This window comes from Mustela nivalis (genome assembly GCF_964662115.1).
Source record: "Mustela nivalis genome assembly, chromosome: 13".
Lineage (NCBI taxonomy): Eukaryota > Metazoa > Chordata > Mammalia > Carnivora > Mustelidae > Mustela > Mustela nivalis.
Window position 1 is genome coordinate 51,252,403 of NC_139032.1, and position 17,028 is coordinate 51,269,430.

The window sequence follows — 17,028 nt, forward strand, 5'->3', positions numbered from 1 at the left end:
TCATAAAAGTTACTCAAATTCCCACAACTGGTAGGATTGTCTTGATTTTAGATACTTTATGGGAAACTTTCTAAACAATTTTCCTCTTCCTCAATTTAAATTTTTAAACAACATTCAATTTGTGTTTCCAGTAAAGTAACTTGGTTTAAGCACAATGATTTATTATTAATTGCAAGTTCTAAGATAAGTAGAATGTTTTGAATTTTAGCTTCTGTTTTCTTTTTTGATTTCTAACCTTCTTTGTCCTTTTTGATTAATGTGGAAAAAAATCTAGAATATAATAGTACATATTAAATATATATAGATAGATAGATAGATCTCAACACATGCCTTTTTTTATTCTTCTGCTATGATGTGAACATCCTGAATTATGGATATAAAAGTACAGGGGGTTTTGTTAAAAGGTTATGTATTAGTTCAGGACTTCATTATTTCTTACCTATTACTATTACTGACTTATTACAGTACAGTAGATTTCCAACTGGTTGTCCCACCTCCAATCTGTCCCCTCTCAGATTCATCTACCACTCTGTTGCTAGAGTAACTTAATGTAAAATTGATTCTGTGTCATTCTCCTGCTTAACAGTGGCTCCCAATGACCTATGAGATAAAGTTTAAGAATCTTTGCATGGCATTATAGTCCCTCTGCAGTCTGACCTGTATGTTGTCCATCTCCTCTCCTACTCCTCATCATCTTTATCCTTACAGTCTAATAATAATCGTCTTGTGGTACTCCACACCTCACCCCCTTTTTGGTAAATCAAACTGTGTCATGCTCAGTCCTTTGCTCCTACTATTTATTCCTTTGTCTTGAATGTTCTATCCCCTGTTATTTACTTTGTAACTTCTCACCTTTTAAAATCTACTTCAGGGGCGCCTAGGTGGCTCAGTGGATTAAGCCACTGCCTTCGGCTCAGGTCATGATCTCAGTGTCCTGGGATCGAGCCCCGCATTGGGCTCTCTGCTCAGCAGGGAGCCTGCTTCCCCCTCTGTCTCTGCCTGCCTCTCTGCCTACTTGTGATCTCTCTCTGTCAAATTAAATAAAATCTTTAAAAAAAAAATAAAATCTACTTCAGGTATCCTTTAATCCACCATTAATAACCCTAACTTCCCTCCCTGACCTATTCTGGGCTGAGCTAAGTGAGTGAATTACTCCATTATCAGAGCACACTGCGTATATCACTATATTGACTACATGATATTATCAGCACCTACTTGGATGTTTGTCTACCTCTGAGGCTATACATCCTCAAAGGATCTGGACTGTGTCTTATTCATTCTGATAACCTCTTTCATCAACACAGAGTCTAAGAAAATAAACACTCAATAAATGTTTGTGGAATGAATGAAACAGTGCTATATTTCAGCAGGGAAAGATTTGTAGAATGAACAAAAGATGAAAGTTGGACTCTATCACTTCTTTCTGCCCTCTAGTTCTTAGGATGTACATATGCACTCTTCTCCAGAGATAGCTGTATTGGTTAGCAAAGGTTTTGTTATTTTCTGGAGGTTTTACCTTGGATTAATAATTTCCGGTGAAGTGGTGGGTTCTCACCTACATCTGCGTTCTCAGCATTTCCTCAACACAAGACTATAGATCACCCAATCCTTAAGATATGGAGGATAATCAAGTTATTTTGAGTTTCCAATTCATACTTCTTCCTGCCTCAGGCTTTATCCCTTCTGGCCTATTTTACTAATTTTGTAGATGGCTATCTTAGCTTCTGCAATTAATGTACCTTTGTATGATCCACCTAAGACTACCTTTTGCCTTGTAGTGGTTCTGGTTAAGATAACTTATAAACTATGAATGATTTATATATGTCTCACTTTGTTAGTAGTTGCTTCATCTTTCAGTATTGTGTAATTCATTTTAAATTCAGAGGCATACTCTGGGGCTACATACAGTTTTATTCTCTGCTAGGTATTAATGGTGGCTGTGTAGTCCAGTATCTTCCTTAAGTGTATTATATGTATTCATTTTGGCAAGTCTCTAAAGTTATAATTTGCCAAAAGTTTCATTGAGTAACTATTTCTTAAAGTTAAACTAAGTAAATTCAATGAAGAGTTATTTGACTGTTCCATGAAAATCTTCATTGTGCAGATGCTAAGTAATCCTCATAATACACCTGGACTTTTGACCAATTCTAGATAGGCTTCTTAGATCTAAAATCTTTACTTTGTCTTTAAGTGACTGAAAAGAGTAATAATTTCCTTGCAAAAATTTCAATATAATAAAATAGCATTACTCCTTTCAAACTGCTGAAGGATTTAATTTTATCATCTTAAATATTTGCTAGGCTTCACCCAGATAGTGGTTTTGCCTTCTTGATGGATGAAGTAATTTTTTATATGAGTTCTAAAAAGATTAAGATTGAAATACATATACTGTTCTGTAAATAATTATTATTTATGCGAACTAGAAGCAATGAGAAGTAGTTCTATTGAAATGGCCAGAATATGAGTATACTAAATGTATACTAAAATGGCCAGAATATGAGTATAAACTATATCATTGCTAAAGCAGAGCATTATTGGCTGATGCTGTACTATTTTTCAGAAAAGGCAGAACGCATCCAGAGTTCTCTTTTCTCAGCTAAATGCCAGCCATTAAATATTTTCTTAATTGTTGCCTTTTATTTATTTATTTTAAGATTTTATTTATTTATTTGACAGACAGAGATCACAAGCAGGAGAGAGATGCAGGCAGAGAGAGAGAGGAGGAAGCAGGCTCCCCGCTGAAGCAGAGAGCCCGATGTGGGGCTCTATCCCAGGACCGCGGGACCATGACCTGAGCCGAAAGCAGAGGCTTAATCCACTGAGCCACCCAGGTGCCCCAGTTGCCTTTTAAAATATGCTTCTTCTTAAAGCCAGCAGAAGGGGGAAAGTATAAAGATTAGAGCAGAAATAAATAATACAGAAACAAAAAAACCAGGAGGCACCTGGGTGGCTCAGTCAATTAAGCATCTGCCTTCAGCTCAGGTCATGATCCCAGGGTCCTGGGATCAAGCCCTACATTGGGCTCACTGCCTAGTGGGGAGTCTTCTTCTCCCTCCCATTCTCCCTCTGTGCTCTCTCTCTCTCAAATAAATAAATAAAAATTTTTTAAAAAGTAGAAACAAAAAAAAAACAGTAGAACAGATCAATGAAACCAGGAGCTGGTTCTTTGAAGGAATTAATCAAATTGAAAACCCCCTAGTCACTCTTACCAAAAAGAAGAGAGAAAGAGCCCAAATAAAATCACAAATGAGAGAGGAGAAATAACCATCACCACAGAAAGGCAAACAATTGTAAGAGAAAATTATGAAAAATTATATGCTAACAATTTGGGTAATCTGGAAGAAATGGGTAAATTCCTAGAAACATATAAATTACCAAATCTGAAACAGGAAGAAATAGAAAACTTGAGGAGACCCATAACCAGCAAAGAAATTGAAGCAGTAATCAAAAATCTCCCAACAAAAGTCCAGGATCAGATGGATTCCCAGGGGAGTTCTACCTATTCTTCTCAAACTGTTCCAAAAAACAGAAATGGAATGAAAACTTTCAGACTCATTCTGTGAGGCCAGAATTACCCTGATTTCAAAACAAGACAAAGACTCCATTAAAAAAGAACTATAGGCCAATATCTCTGATGAATGTGGATGCAAAAATTCTCAACAAAATACTAGCAAATCAAATCCAACAGTACATTAAAAAAATCATTCCCCATGATCAAGTGGGATTTATTCCTCGGTTGCCAGGGTGATTCAATATTTGCAAATCAATCAACATGATACACCACATTAATAAAAGAAAAGAACCATATGATCCTCTCAATAGATGGAGGAAAAGCATTTGACAAAGTATAGCATCCATTCTTAATAAAAACTCAACAAAGTAGAGATAGAGAGAACATAATTTAACATCCTAAAAGCCATATATGAAAGACAAACAGTTAATTTCGCACTTAATGGGGGAAAACTGAGAGCTTTTCCTCTACAGTCAGGAACAAGACAGGTATGTCCACTCTCACCATTGTTATTTAACATAGTGGTAGAAGTCCTAACCTCAACAATCAGAAAATAAAAGCATCCAAATTGACAAGGAAGGTGACATGATACTCTATACAGGAAACCCAAAAGGAGGGCCTGTCTGGCTCAGTCAGAAGAACATAGGTCTTTTGATTTGGGGGTTGTGAGTTTGAGCCCCTGTTTACTTAAAAAAATAAGATCTTAAAAAAACAACCAAGAAAATCCCAAAAGACTTCACTAAAAAAATTGCTATACCTGATAACATGAATTCAGTAAAGTAACAAGATGTGAAATCACCGTACAGAAATCTATTGCCTTTCTGTGCACCAGTAATGAAGCAGCAGAAAGGATAAACCAAGGCATTGCTCCCATTTATAATTGCACCAAAAACCATGATACCTAGGAATAAACCTAACCAAAGAGTTAGGAAATCTGTACTCTGAAAACTATAACACACATAGGAAAGAAATTGAAGATGACACAAAGAATGAAGGAACATTCCATGCTCGTGGATTGGAAGAAGAAATATTGTTAAAAGGTCTATACTACCCAAAGCAATCTACACTTATAATGCAATCCCTCTCAAAATACTACCTGCGTTTTTCACAGAGTTAGAATAAACAATCCTAAAACTTGTATGGAACCAGAAAAGGCCCTGAATAGCCAAAGCAGTCTTGAAAAAGAAAAGCAAAGCTGGAGGCATCACAGTTCTGGACTTCAAGTGATACTACAAAGCTGTAGTGATCAAGACAGTATGGTACTGGCAGAAAGACAGATACATCAGTGGAACAAAACAGAGAACCCAGAAGTAGACCCATAACTATATGGTTCAACTAATCTTCCACAAAGCACGTAAGATTATCCAATGGGAAAAAAGACATTCTCTTCGAATGGTGTTGGGAAAACTGGACAGGAATATGCAGAAGAATGAAACTGGATTGCTTTCATACACGCTACCCAAAAATAAATTCAAAATAGATGAAAAGACTTAAATGTGAGATAGGAAACCATCAAAATCCTAGAGGGGAACGCAGGCAGTAACCTCTTGGACACTGGCTGTAGTAACTTCTTACTAGATATGTCTCCTGAGACAAGGGAAACAAAAGCAAAAATGAACTATTGGGATTTCACAAGATAAAAAGGTTCTGCACAGTGAAGGAAAGAATCAACAAAACTAAAAGGCAACTTTCAGAATGGGAGAAGATATTTCCAAATGACATATCTGATAAAAGGTTAGTATCCAAAGTTTGTAAAGAGCTTAATCAACTCAACAACCCTAAAAATAAGTAATCCAGTTAAGTACGGACAGAAGAAATGAATAGACATTTTTCCAAAGAAGATATAAAGCTGGCTAACAAACACATGAAAAGATTCTCAACATCACTCATCATCGGGGAAATACATATCAAAACTAACATGAGATACCACCTCACACTTGTCAGAATGGCTAAAATTAGCAACACAGGAAACAACAGATTGGCAAAGATGTAGAGAAAGGGGAACTCTTTTGCACCATTGATAGGAATGCAGAGTGGTACAGCTACTCTGGAAAATAGTATCGAGGTTCCTCAGAAAGTTAAAAATAGAACTACTCTATGATCCAGCAATTGCACTATTAGGTATTTACCCAGAGGATACCAAAACATTGATTCGAATGGGCACATGAATCCCAATGTTTAGAGCAGCATTATCAACAGTAGCCAAATTATGGAAAGAGCCCAAAAATGTGTTAAATGGGTGATGGGTATTAAGGAGTTGACTTGTTCAGATGAGCACTAGGTGTTGTATATAAATGATGAATCACCAAATTGTATACCTGAAACTAATATTACAATGTATGCTAACTGGAATTTAAATAAAAACTTGAAAAAATATTGCTCTGAATGAGAAAGAGTAAGTAATGGAAAAAAACACTATTGTTGTGGGTAAAGAAAAAAAATAGTAGTCTGTATTATAACACAGGATATCCTTTAAATAAGGGTCCTTTTACCTCAAGGTTTATTTGTGACATATAGCTAAGTAATTTGTTTTTGTGATTGTTGACTTAGAATTTTTTTATTCTCACCTACATATTAATACTTGAGACTTTATATAGTCTCATATTGAAGCTTCCTCAAAGTAGGTATTGTTTCTTGGTCTACTTATATCAGATCCTTTATTTATTCTTCACTATATTACATTAAATAGAAGAATGTTACTGTTTTAAAACATGACAAAACCTTTCATGGAGTAGGAACACAAAATAAGTGATCGGTCTTCTATGCAAAATTCTAAAACCTTTTGAAACTGACTTGGTTCTCAGCTTTACCCAGTGCTGGCTTAGGTTTAGGCTTTCTCTAGTCCGCTCAGTTAGTTGCTACTTGTCCATCTACTTACAGCTTTTGAAATTTTATTTCTGTTATTTTCTTTTTTGATTTTCATTTTTCCTGGGAATTTTACCTTTAAATTTTTTTTTTTACTATAGTTTTAATTGAGTTTGGTGAGGATTAGAACTAATTGTGCATATTCAATTTGCCATCTTTTAAGAAATTATCAATTTCATATACCTAACTTACTCAGAATTTCTAGAGTTTTAATCACCTGAATGTGCTTTATTTTATAGGTGGGGTATGTGTGTGTGTGTGTGTGTGTGTGTGTGTGTGTGTGTGACTTTGACCATTCTCATGCTTTCATTAACTGTGCAATTAACCTTACCAGGTAGGAGGTTATCCCTTCCTGTTTTTTAAAAATCTTTTTCCTTGGGGATGCCTGGGTGGCTCATTCAGTTAGGCATCTGCCTTCGGCTCGGGTCGTGATCTCAGGGTCCTGGGATTGAGTCCCGCATTGGGCTCTCTGCTCAGTGGGGAGCCTGGCTTCCTCCTCTCTCTGCCTGCCTCTCTGCCTACTTGTGCTCTCTCTGTGTCAAATAAATAAATAAAATCTTAAAAGAAAATCTTTTTCCTTGAACTAGTTATTTTAAAGACTAGTTAATTTATTTTTTAAAATTTGTGCTTTTGATATAAAAAAAATCTGGTATGTACTTAATTTGAAAATTTCAAGTGAAGAAAAGTGTATAAAGTAAAAAGTCATCTCCTTTCTCCTCATGGTCATCCCAGTGTTGAGTCATCCCAGCCTTTCAAATTATTTACAATTCGATGTCTTTATAGACTTTTAGATTTGTTCTGTACATACATAAGCATATGTATTTTAAGATGGAGTAATCTATAATTCCTCTGAGGTTGAATCTTTCATTTAACACCATATTTAATGTACCTTCTTCCATATGAGGATGTATACTTCATTCTAGGAAGTATAGCATAGTGGTCAGTATCAGGGTTTTAAAGCCAGGCCAAGAATGGTGCCTGGCACGTATTTATTACTCCCAACAACTGTTAGCTACCATCATCATCTTTGTTAGTGTTATGGTTAAATAGTATATTCACTGTATCCACATTGACATTTAAGTGGTTTCTAAATTTTCACTACCAAGAATACTGATGCAGTAAATAACCTTGTTGCACACATGTTTTTTATCTTTTTTTATTTTTTTTTTAAGATTTTATTTATTTATTTGACAGAAATCACAAGTAGTCGGAGAGGCAGGCAGAGAGAGAGAGAGGGAAGCAGGCTCCCTGCTGAGCAGAGAGCCCGATGCGGGACTCGATCCCAGGACCCTGAGATCATGACCTGAGCCGAAGGCAGCGGCTTAACCCACTGAGCCACCCAGGCGCCCCGCACACATGTTTTTTAACTTGAATATTTCTATAGGTAAATTTCTAGAAATGAAATTATAAATAGAATGTTACTTATGTTTATAATTTTTATTATTTTTGCAAATTTCTTTCAGAAAAAGTTGTGCCATTTTATACATCCAACAGCAGTATGTGAAAGTTCTTCCTCACCAGTTATTTATAAATTTATTAGTTTTTGTCAGTCAAGAGAATACACACTTTTTAAAATTTAAATTCAATTAACATATAATGTTATTGGTTTCAGAGGTAGGGATCAGAGAATATACACTTCGACTGTTCACTGTTCCTTAAGGCCTGCATTTGTAGTACTACTATGATCCACAAGGTGGGACTGATTTTCTGAATGTCTACTTACACAGATCAGGCTTAACCAATACAGTTGAGAAAGTAGTCACATTATTTAAAAAAAAAAAAATCTTTTATTTATTTATTTTTAAAGATTTTATTTATTTATTTGACAGACAGATCACAAGTAGTCAGAGAAGCAGGCAGAGAGAGAGGAAGGGAAGCAGGCTCCCCTCAGAGCAGAGAGCCCAATGTGGGGCTTGATCCCAGGACCCTGAGATCATGACCTGAGCTGAAGGCAGACTTTAGCCCAGTGAGCCAACCAGGTACCCCAAAATCTTTTATTTTTAAGCACTTGTCTCTCAAGAAGATTTGGGGGCATTATAGCTCACTAAAAATTATTCCTTCATTTTTAGAGTACAGTATGTTTCCAAAGATGGATAAGATTGTAAAACCAAATATGTTGTTATTGGTATAGCATATCAGACATTTAAAAATCTAACTACTACAATGTGATAAATATGTATCATGATAGAAATATATATGAAGTGCTATAGAATAATTGTATTACTGTCCTAAACTCTGTATAAAGTCTTTGCAATTTACTCTATAATTTATATGCTTCTTTGAAGGGTAATAAAAATATAAAATTTTTTCTTTGGTTTGTCTATAGACTTTTTTCGTAGTCAGGGTTCTATGGCCTAGTTTAGAAGCTTTCATTCTCTGCATATGTCAGGTAATTTGGAATTTATAAAGACAGGATAGTTTTATTAAAGAGTACAGGTCTGCAACCAGAATGTCTGGATTCAAATCTGAGCTGTGCTATTTTACTGGCTGATTTTGGAATACTATTTGACTTTTTTATATACCTTAGTTTCTTCATTTTTATTTTCTATTTTTTAGTTAATTCATTTTTATTTATTTTTATTTTTTAAAGATTTATTTATTTATTAGAGAGCGAGAATACACATGTGTGAGTAGGGGAGGGGCAGAGGAAGAGAAAGAATCTCAAGCAGGCTCCATGCTTAGTGCAGAGCCGGACTTGGGGCTCAAACTCATGACCCTGAGATCATGATCTGAGCCAGAATAAGAGCCAGCTGCTCAACTGACTGAGCCACTGCGGTACCACTAGTTTTTTCATTTTTGAAATGGAGATGATAACAGTACCTTCTTTCTACTTAGAGTCACTGTGCAGATTAGATGAAAGGGGTTTTGTGTGTGTGTGTGAGAGACTGAGAATAGCATACCATTATAATAGTGCGTATAGTATTAGTTATTAGCTGTTATTATTAATGGTTTTAATTTATAAACTGAAACTTGAATAACTTTCCTGGGGATTTCCCCAAAACATATTTTGAAAAGTATTTTCCCCAGGATATTTAAGTTAATCGATTCAGTTTCCAAGTGATTTATATTCTGGTATCTGAGATGCCAAATGGCATTTACACATTGCCATTCTATAGGGATTCAATATACATTCAATGAAGAAGAAGGAATCATTGCTTATTGTTCAATTTGAAGATTTGTTAAGCTACATTTTGTATTTTTCATTAGAATGATGGTATTTCCAGATCAAGTGCATAAGCACCATCTGTAACAAATTCTGGGGCTCCACTTCAGACCTACTGAGTGTGAAATGCTAGGGATAGGGTTTAGCAATTTGTGTTTCAGCAACCCCTCCTGATGATTCTGATACATGCAAAGTTTATAACCACTGCTTTAGGAAATAATCAAGAAGTTATGTTGTATTTAGTACATTCCAAGGACTATTTATTTTACCATCCGGTTTTATTGACATTACTCTGTTAAAACAAATTTTTTTTTAATATATATGATTTTTATTATATATGATTTTTATTTATTTATTTATTGAAGACATTATTTATTTATTTGGCAGACAGAGATCACAAGTAGGCAGAGAGGCAGGCAGAGAGAGAGAGAGAGAGAGAGAGAGAGAGGAAGGGAAGCAGGCTCCCTGCTGAGCAGAGAGCCCAATGCTGGGCTCAGTCCCAGGACCTGGGATCATGACCTGAGCCGAAGGCAGAGGCTTTAACCCACTGAGCCACCCAGGCGCCCCTATTTATTTATTTGACAGAGACAAACAGGTGAAGTAGCAGGTAGAGGGAGTGGGAAAAGCAGGCTCCCTACTAAGCAAGGAGCCCCGTGGGGACTCGATCCCAGGACCCTGAGAGCATGACCTGAACCAAAAGCAGTTCCTTAACCAACTAAGCCATCCAGTTGCCCCAAATCAAATGTCTTCATGGTCCTTTTTCTTTTGTTTATATGGTGAGGCTTTTAGCAATAATTTAACTTTTGCATATTTGGAGAATTTTTATTATATATTTTTAAAGTGCCTCTAGTGTGTAGAAATAGAATTATCAGACTTGGTCTGCATAGCTGTAAAGAAACTCGCCTGCCAAAATTTAAAACATTTTGCAGAGAATGTATGGTTGATAAGTTGGAAGAAGTCTGAAGCCAAAAGTTAGTTTAAAACATTAAACTTAGAGACACCTGGGTGGCTCAGACAGTTAAGCGTCTGCCTTCAGCTCAGATCATGATGCCAGGGTCCTGAGATTGAGTCCTGCATCTGGCTCCTTGCTTAGCAGGGAACTTGCTTCCGCTCTGCCTGCTGCTCCCCCTGTATGTGTGTGCATTCTCTCTCTCGGACAAATAAATAAACAATCTTAAAAAAGATAAAACATTAAACTTATATGGACTCATTTAAACATAGCAGTTTGGTGGTATTTGACATGCTAGTTTATTACTTACTGCTCTAATGACATGTGGAGAGTAGGTGGGAGAGAGAAACTGAATATAAAAAGATGGAATATAATAGGAACCCTAAAGTAATTAAAATCGAAGTAAGAAAGGGAAGGAGAAAGTACCCTGGCTTACTGAAATATGTGAAAATGTTAGCAGAGATTTAAACAACAACTCAGTATTAATTAATGTGATATAGCCTCCAAAACAGCTGAAATTCTAGATTGCATTAACAGAAAATGAACATATAGACTGTGGAAAGTGATAGTTTTGAATCCTTAATTTCTTGGCATTCTTTCTTTCCCTTTCCCTTTTCCTTTCCCTTTTCCTTTTCCTTTCCTCTTTCTTTCTTTCTTTCTTTCTTTCTTTCTTTCTTTCTTTCTTTCTTTCCCTTATCTCTCTTCCTCCATCGCTCCCTCCCTCCCCTTCCCTCACGCCCTTTCTTTCTTTCTTTCCTTCTCTTTCTCTTTTTCCAGTAGGGAGAGAGGGCAGAGGGAGGGAGAGAATCTTAAAAGACTCCATGGCCAGCCCAGAGCCTAGTCTCATGACCCAGAGATCATGACCTGAGCTGAAATCAAGAGTTGGATGCTTAACTGACTGAGCCACCCAGACAACCCTTGGCATTATACTTCAAAAGGGATAAAGAAGAACTGGAACTCAATAAGAGCAGATTGAGCAGAATGGCAGAGACTAAAAAAACCATGCCATATAAAGAACATTCAAAGGTACTGAACACTTAAAGGCCCTGGGGGAACTTAGCTTGCCTCAGAAGGACCCCAAGTGCTAGAGAGGAAGGAATTTGGACATGCAGAAGTCCTATGGGGTTTTATTCTTGGCCCACTTCTCTGATTTTATTTTCTTTTTGCTGCTCTTTCACCTCCAAAATCAGTAGACTGGTCAATTTGGGGGGCTTGAGGGCAAAAGAGTCATTAGCTTATAGCTTGTTATATATTAATCAAGATAGAAGGTGGGAGAAAAATGGTACTCAGACCTTCTCAAGTGGCATAACTTCTCAATATAAAATTCAAGATAGCTCTGTAAGGCTAGAATCAAGGAAACATTGGATGGGGGAGAAGTAAGAGTCAGATGAGCTGGCTGTGAGGACAGAGGCTGTGGTGTGCTACTCAGCCCCATGGGAGTGCAAGAAGAACGTTATCTCCCTTACTCCACTAGCTTTCTATGGCAGAGAGCATCAGAAAACAATGATAATCCTCTGTACAGTATTCCAAGTCTTTTGTAATAGTCCGTACCCATTTCTTAATTTGGGGTGTTTGTAGTATAAATGTCTTGAAGGCCAAGGTCTTCTTCATCTCCGTAATCCCTTCGTTACCTATTAGAGTGCCTTGCTGATACAGTATTTCCTACATAAGAACCTTCTGAAGTCTTTCAACTATTTGCTTATTATAGGTCTTCATACATACATCATTTAGAACACTTAACATTCCATTGTAGCTTTTGGTTTTGTACATGTAATAATCTGTAAGCCCTTCTAGGATAGAGTTAACTATTTTTTTTTAAAGATTTTATTTATTTATTTGACAGAGGTCACAAGTAGGTAGAAAGGCAGGCAGAGATGGAGGAGGAAGCAGGCTCCCCGCTGAGCAGAGAGCCCGATGCGGGGCACAATCCCAGGACCCTGGGATCATGACCTGAGCCAAAGGCAGAGGCTTTAACCCACTGAGCCATCCAGGCGCCCTGAGTTGTAACTATCTTGCTCATTTTTATGTCCCCAGCACCTGCTATACTATCTGGCATGTAGTAGGCATTCAGTAAATTTGGAATAAATAAATAAATAAAGGTAGAACTATAATTACATCAAATGTTAAGAATTTGAGGACAGCCCTAAAATAACCCTTATTTGCCAAAGTGCCCTTTTCCTTCTCCTTTGGTCTCTTTACTCTTACTACTTTGGACTCTATTTTGCTTGCCTGCTTTTGTACCTCCAGTGTGACATATTGATCCCCATTATATGATCTTCTCCTCTCCTATGATAGTAGGATGTTATTAGTCTTAGACTTAGTAATAACTCCTTTATTTTACCCTGTCTTAGGACTGTCTGTATCTGTACGTTGCTTCTCATGGGCAGCTCAGTTAGGAATCCTCCAACTGAGAAATCACAAAATAGAGGAGTTCACTAGTTGCCTGATCTCCTTTCTTCTTAGCAGCAGTGATTTGGGAAGAAGTTTTATGAAGCTTGGGAATCTACAAAGATATATGGGATCTCTGTCCTGTCTAATCCAGCTGGCCAGCTATATAACTGGAGACATTGACCAGATATGTCCTCTAGCTCAGTCTGATGACAGTTAAGAACATGGATTTGAGAAGAAAAGAAGGTTTCTGACTTGGATGATAAGTGTGTGGCCAAAGACTTCCAAACATAATAGGGAATGCAGAGGGGTGCAGACTTTGAGAGGGAAGACTGATGAGTTTAATTATGAATATACTGTTAGGATATCCTGAAAGTTACCACATGAATGTGTCTAGTAAGCAGTTGGATAAAATAGAAAATTAGGGAAAAGGTCAGTTTGAGAGTTTTTAAACCAAAAGAATAAGTGGAATTTTTTTGGATGTAAGGTAGTATTAGAAGTCAAGTAAAAGCAGAAGCCAGAATTTAAATGTTAAAGAAAGGGAAAGCCACGAAGAGAAGACCTAAAGAATGATCTGAGGGTAAGAAAAACCAAAGAAGTTCTCGCCCCAAAGACAGAAAAACATAAAGAAAAAAACTGAAAAGAAAGAAGAATGTATCAATAGTGTCAGATATTGCAGACTGAAGTAAGAACTGGGAATTGTCTCCTTGGATTTGGTAAGTAAGGAGTCATATAATCTTATCGAGAGAAATTGCTTTGGGATTGCAGAATGAGAACCTCACCTCAGTGTCTTGATGTCTGATAGCAAGATGAGGAACTTTTAAAAGCATGTATAGAAGATTTTTTAAGTTTATAAGAAAAAAGATAAGATGATAGGTAAATTTTTCTAAAGCCTATGGTGTAGGCCTTGCTCCTAATCCCTTAATGCCTAACCAATCTCTGAAGAGTGGGACTTCTCAGACAACCATGACTTTTTTAGAAACCCAGCATATTAAAAAAGAAGAAGAAAGAAAGCTAGGATATGGCAGGTTCAGTAGAAACTAGCTTTTCTGCTACTTCACATATGTTGTATAACATTTCCATGCATATTACCCTCCTATGGAGGGTAATCCAGCTCTAATTCTTTGTTTCCTTCTCAAAAACCATTGCCATAAAGTGAGCAAACAGTGACATAGTTTAATTTGTCTATAATCTATTTTTTTAAAAACTTAATCATATACAAATTTGTTATTAGTAATAAAGTCCATGTCTCCATGTTATTTGAGGCTCTACCCTAATTATCTCCCCTTAATCTTCCTAACTTTACTCTCGCCAGTGTTTGAAAAAATTGCATAGGAGTTTATACAGAACATGGGCTGACCATTGCTTTTTAACCTCTGCCCTGTAACTTTTGGTTCTCCTGTTTTTGTTTTTGTTTTTAACCCTTAAAGCTCTTCTTCTTTTTTTTTTTTTTTTTTAAGATTTTATTTATTTATTTATTTGACAGACAGAGATCACAAGTAGGCAGAGAGGCAGGCAGAGAGAGAGAGGGAAGCAGGCTCCCTGCTGAGCAGAGAGCCCGATGCGGGACTTGATCCCAGGACCCTGAGATCATGACCTGAGCCGAAGGCAGCGGCTTAATCCACTGAGCCACCCAGGCACCCCCTTAAAGCTCTTCTAAATGCCATTTTCTTATCAGGAACTGCCTTAGGAATCTGAACTCTATTGTTCTTTCCATCCTTACTGGGCATCATCTTAATAAGTTTCCTTAATTTTTCCCAGAATGCTAAAAATTGACTGATTTGGATAAATTACAGATTGGTGCAAGCACAAACTTATTCTGCTTTCTCTACCTGACCCTGAGAACACAGGGCTGCAGCTGTCTCACTAGTCTAGGGAAGTAGTAGTGTCCTTCCAAAACTCAGTTTTTGTTACACTGAAAATCCTTTTGTTGTAAAATTATCATGATCCACCTCTGTTAATGGCTCCTTTATGCTGCTAAAGTGTCCAGTTTCGTTCATTTGTCAGGATCTTGGGTTTTTGCCCTTTTAAACATGTCTTTCACATATATTAAAGGCAACATGTCCAAACCTGTTGTAAGCAATTTGTTCCTAAACTTGCTTCTCTTTTCACTTAATAATACCACCATGTCTTCCGTTGCCCAAGACAGAAACCTGTGAGTTACACAAAATCTATTTACTCTGGTTCTTAAATGACTGGATTGAAAATATAATTTCCATCCTGTTTGCCATTGCTCTGCTCCAGGAAACCTTCATCTTTTACCTGCATTACTGTGACAGCCTCCTAACAGATCATATTGCCTCCAATATTACTTGCCTTTTATTCACTCAACCAGAAATATTTTTCAGAAATGCAAATTGATCATTTTATTCCCCTGATTTAAGTTCTTTGGTAGTTTTACCATTTTCCTTAGATGGAAGTACAAACTTTTATGTGTCTTATAAAGTCTCTTATCATTTGTTTCCTCTTTATGCCACTTGTTCACTTCACATTCTCTGACTCAGCCATAGCACTCTTTGACTTCTTTGTGCAACTATATTTATCCTCACTTTTGGGTTTCTCTACTTGAATTGCTTTGACTTTGAACCTCTTCTTCTCTGTTTCAACCAGGTAACTCCTATATAGTCATTTATTCTTTATAATGAAGCTTAAGTATTACTTCATTAGAGAAAATTTCTGGAAATTCCTTAACTAGATAAATTGTCTTTGCTCTGCTTTTATAGCACCTTTTTTCACATGGTAGCACTTAGGCCATTCTAATTGCTTATTCAGTCTTTATAGACTATAAGGTCTGTGCGGGAGGTTACTTAGCTATTTTGCCTACCCTTGTGAGTTATTCAAAGATGGAATGAACATTTAGGGGTGCTTATGTTTCCCATTACCAGAAGTGTTCATGTGCAGGTTGAGTATGTCCAAGTTAGGACCAAAATAGAGAACCATTGGGAAGTCTTTTAAGTTCTTTCCAGTCAGGAGATTGTTTTTTCTAAATTATCAAATATACATATATAGTTGTTTTAAAAGATTCTATGTTAATTAAAAAATTTTCACCGAATTAAAAATTTTGAATATTCAATAACTACTGGTATATAGAAAACCTAATTACATTTAGAGCACTGTGTCTGGAGTTTTTGAAATTGATGTTATATTTTGTATCTCTTGTAGGCGAAATGAATCAGAAGTACAAGGAACTAAAAAAACGAGAGGAAAATATGGACAGTAAGTAACCTTACTGATAGGAAAATATTCTGATATCTGTTCATGTATACAAAATCAGAGATTTCATTTTGGGAAGATACAATGGCTGATAGTAAGTGCAGAAGTGTGGACATTCAAAGTATTTGCCTTGAAGAATTAATAAATATCTATCATAGTTTAGGGATGGGTAGAAAATTTTTAAAAGGTTTTGTACATTTGTGTGTATATGAGTATTTTTGTTCTACAGTTGGGTTCTAAAGCTAGTACTTATATTTATTGTTTGTACAGAGACCACTTACTAATTGAGTGTTGAATGTTCTCTTAACTGCTTCACTGTATTCATCCTTAGTATCTTTTGCCCTTTTATTTTTAGCTTTTCATAATACTTCCCTCTCATTATTTATCAGCCTTCACCTCAGATCTTGCTACTTGGTTCTGTTCCTAACTGTAACTTTAGAAGCCTTGCAGCTGCTCATTTACTTTTTAAAAATCTTAACTTTCTAAGTAGATCTTCACTTAATTGCATTGTATTTATAATATAGATAAATTTTTAAAAATTTATTATTATATTATCTGTTACCTGGTTTCCTTTGCTAATAATCATTTTGGTAGAATCTGAAGTTTTATTGGTCCGATGTCAATTGTTACCTTCATAGAAGCATGCCATAACGTAGAAATTGCCAACTCTGATTTAACAATATTCTAAGATTTCTTTAAATCTCAGCAAGTACCAAAAATTATCTCAAAGTAATTAGTTGTTTTGTGCTAATAGTAAAGTTATTGTAACTGTAAGTTTTATTTTTTGAAAGAGCCATAGAAATACCTTAAGAATATAAAAAGTTAAATTACATAATGATTCTATATTAGACAAGGGAAAGGAAGATTTCTTAAAATATTTGTAATGTGAATAAATTATTTAGTCGAGATTAATACAGCATTTTAAGGAAAATACTCATT

At 36.1% G+C, this 17,028-nt stretch overlaps 1 protein-coding gene across 3 annotated transcripts in view; it reads left to right on the top strand.

The window, feature by feature from the left end:
• Nucleotides 1–17,028, top strand: part of IFT74 (intraflagellar transport 74) — a 91,349-nt gene that overhangs the window by 54,820 nt on the left and 19,501 nt on the right. For all 3 annotated transcript variants that reach the window (XM_082694507.1, XM_082694506.1, XM_082694505.1), the window contains exon 14: nt 16,039–16,092. In XM_082694507.1, the coding sequence (XP_082550633.1) occupies nt 16,039–16,092 (54 nt within the window). The remainder of the gene's footprint in view (nt 1–16,038; nt 16,093–17,028) is intronic.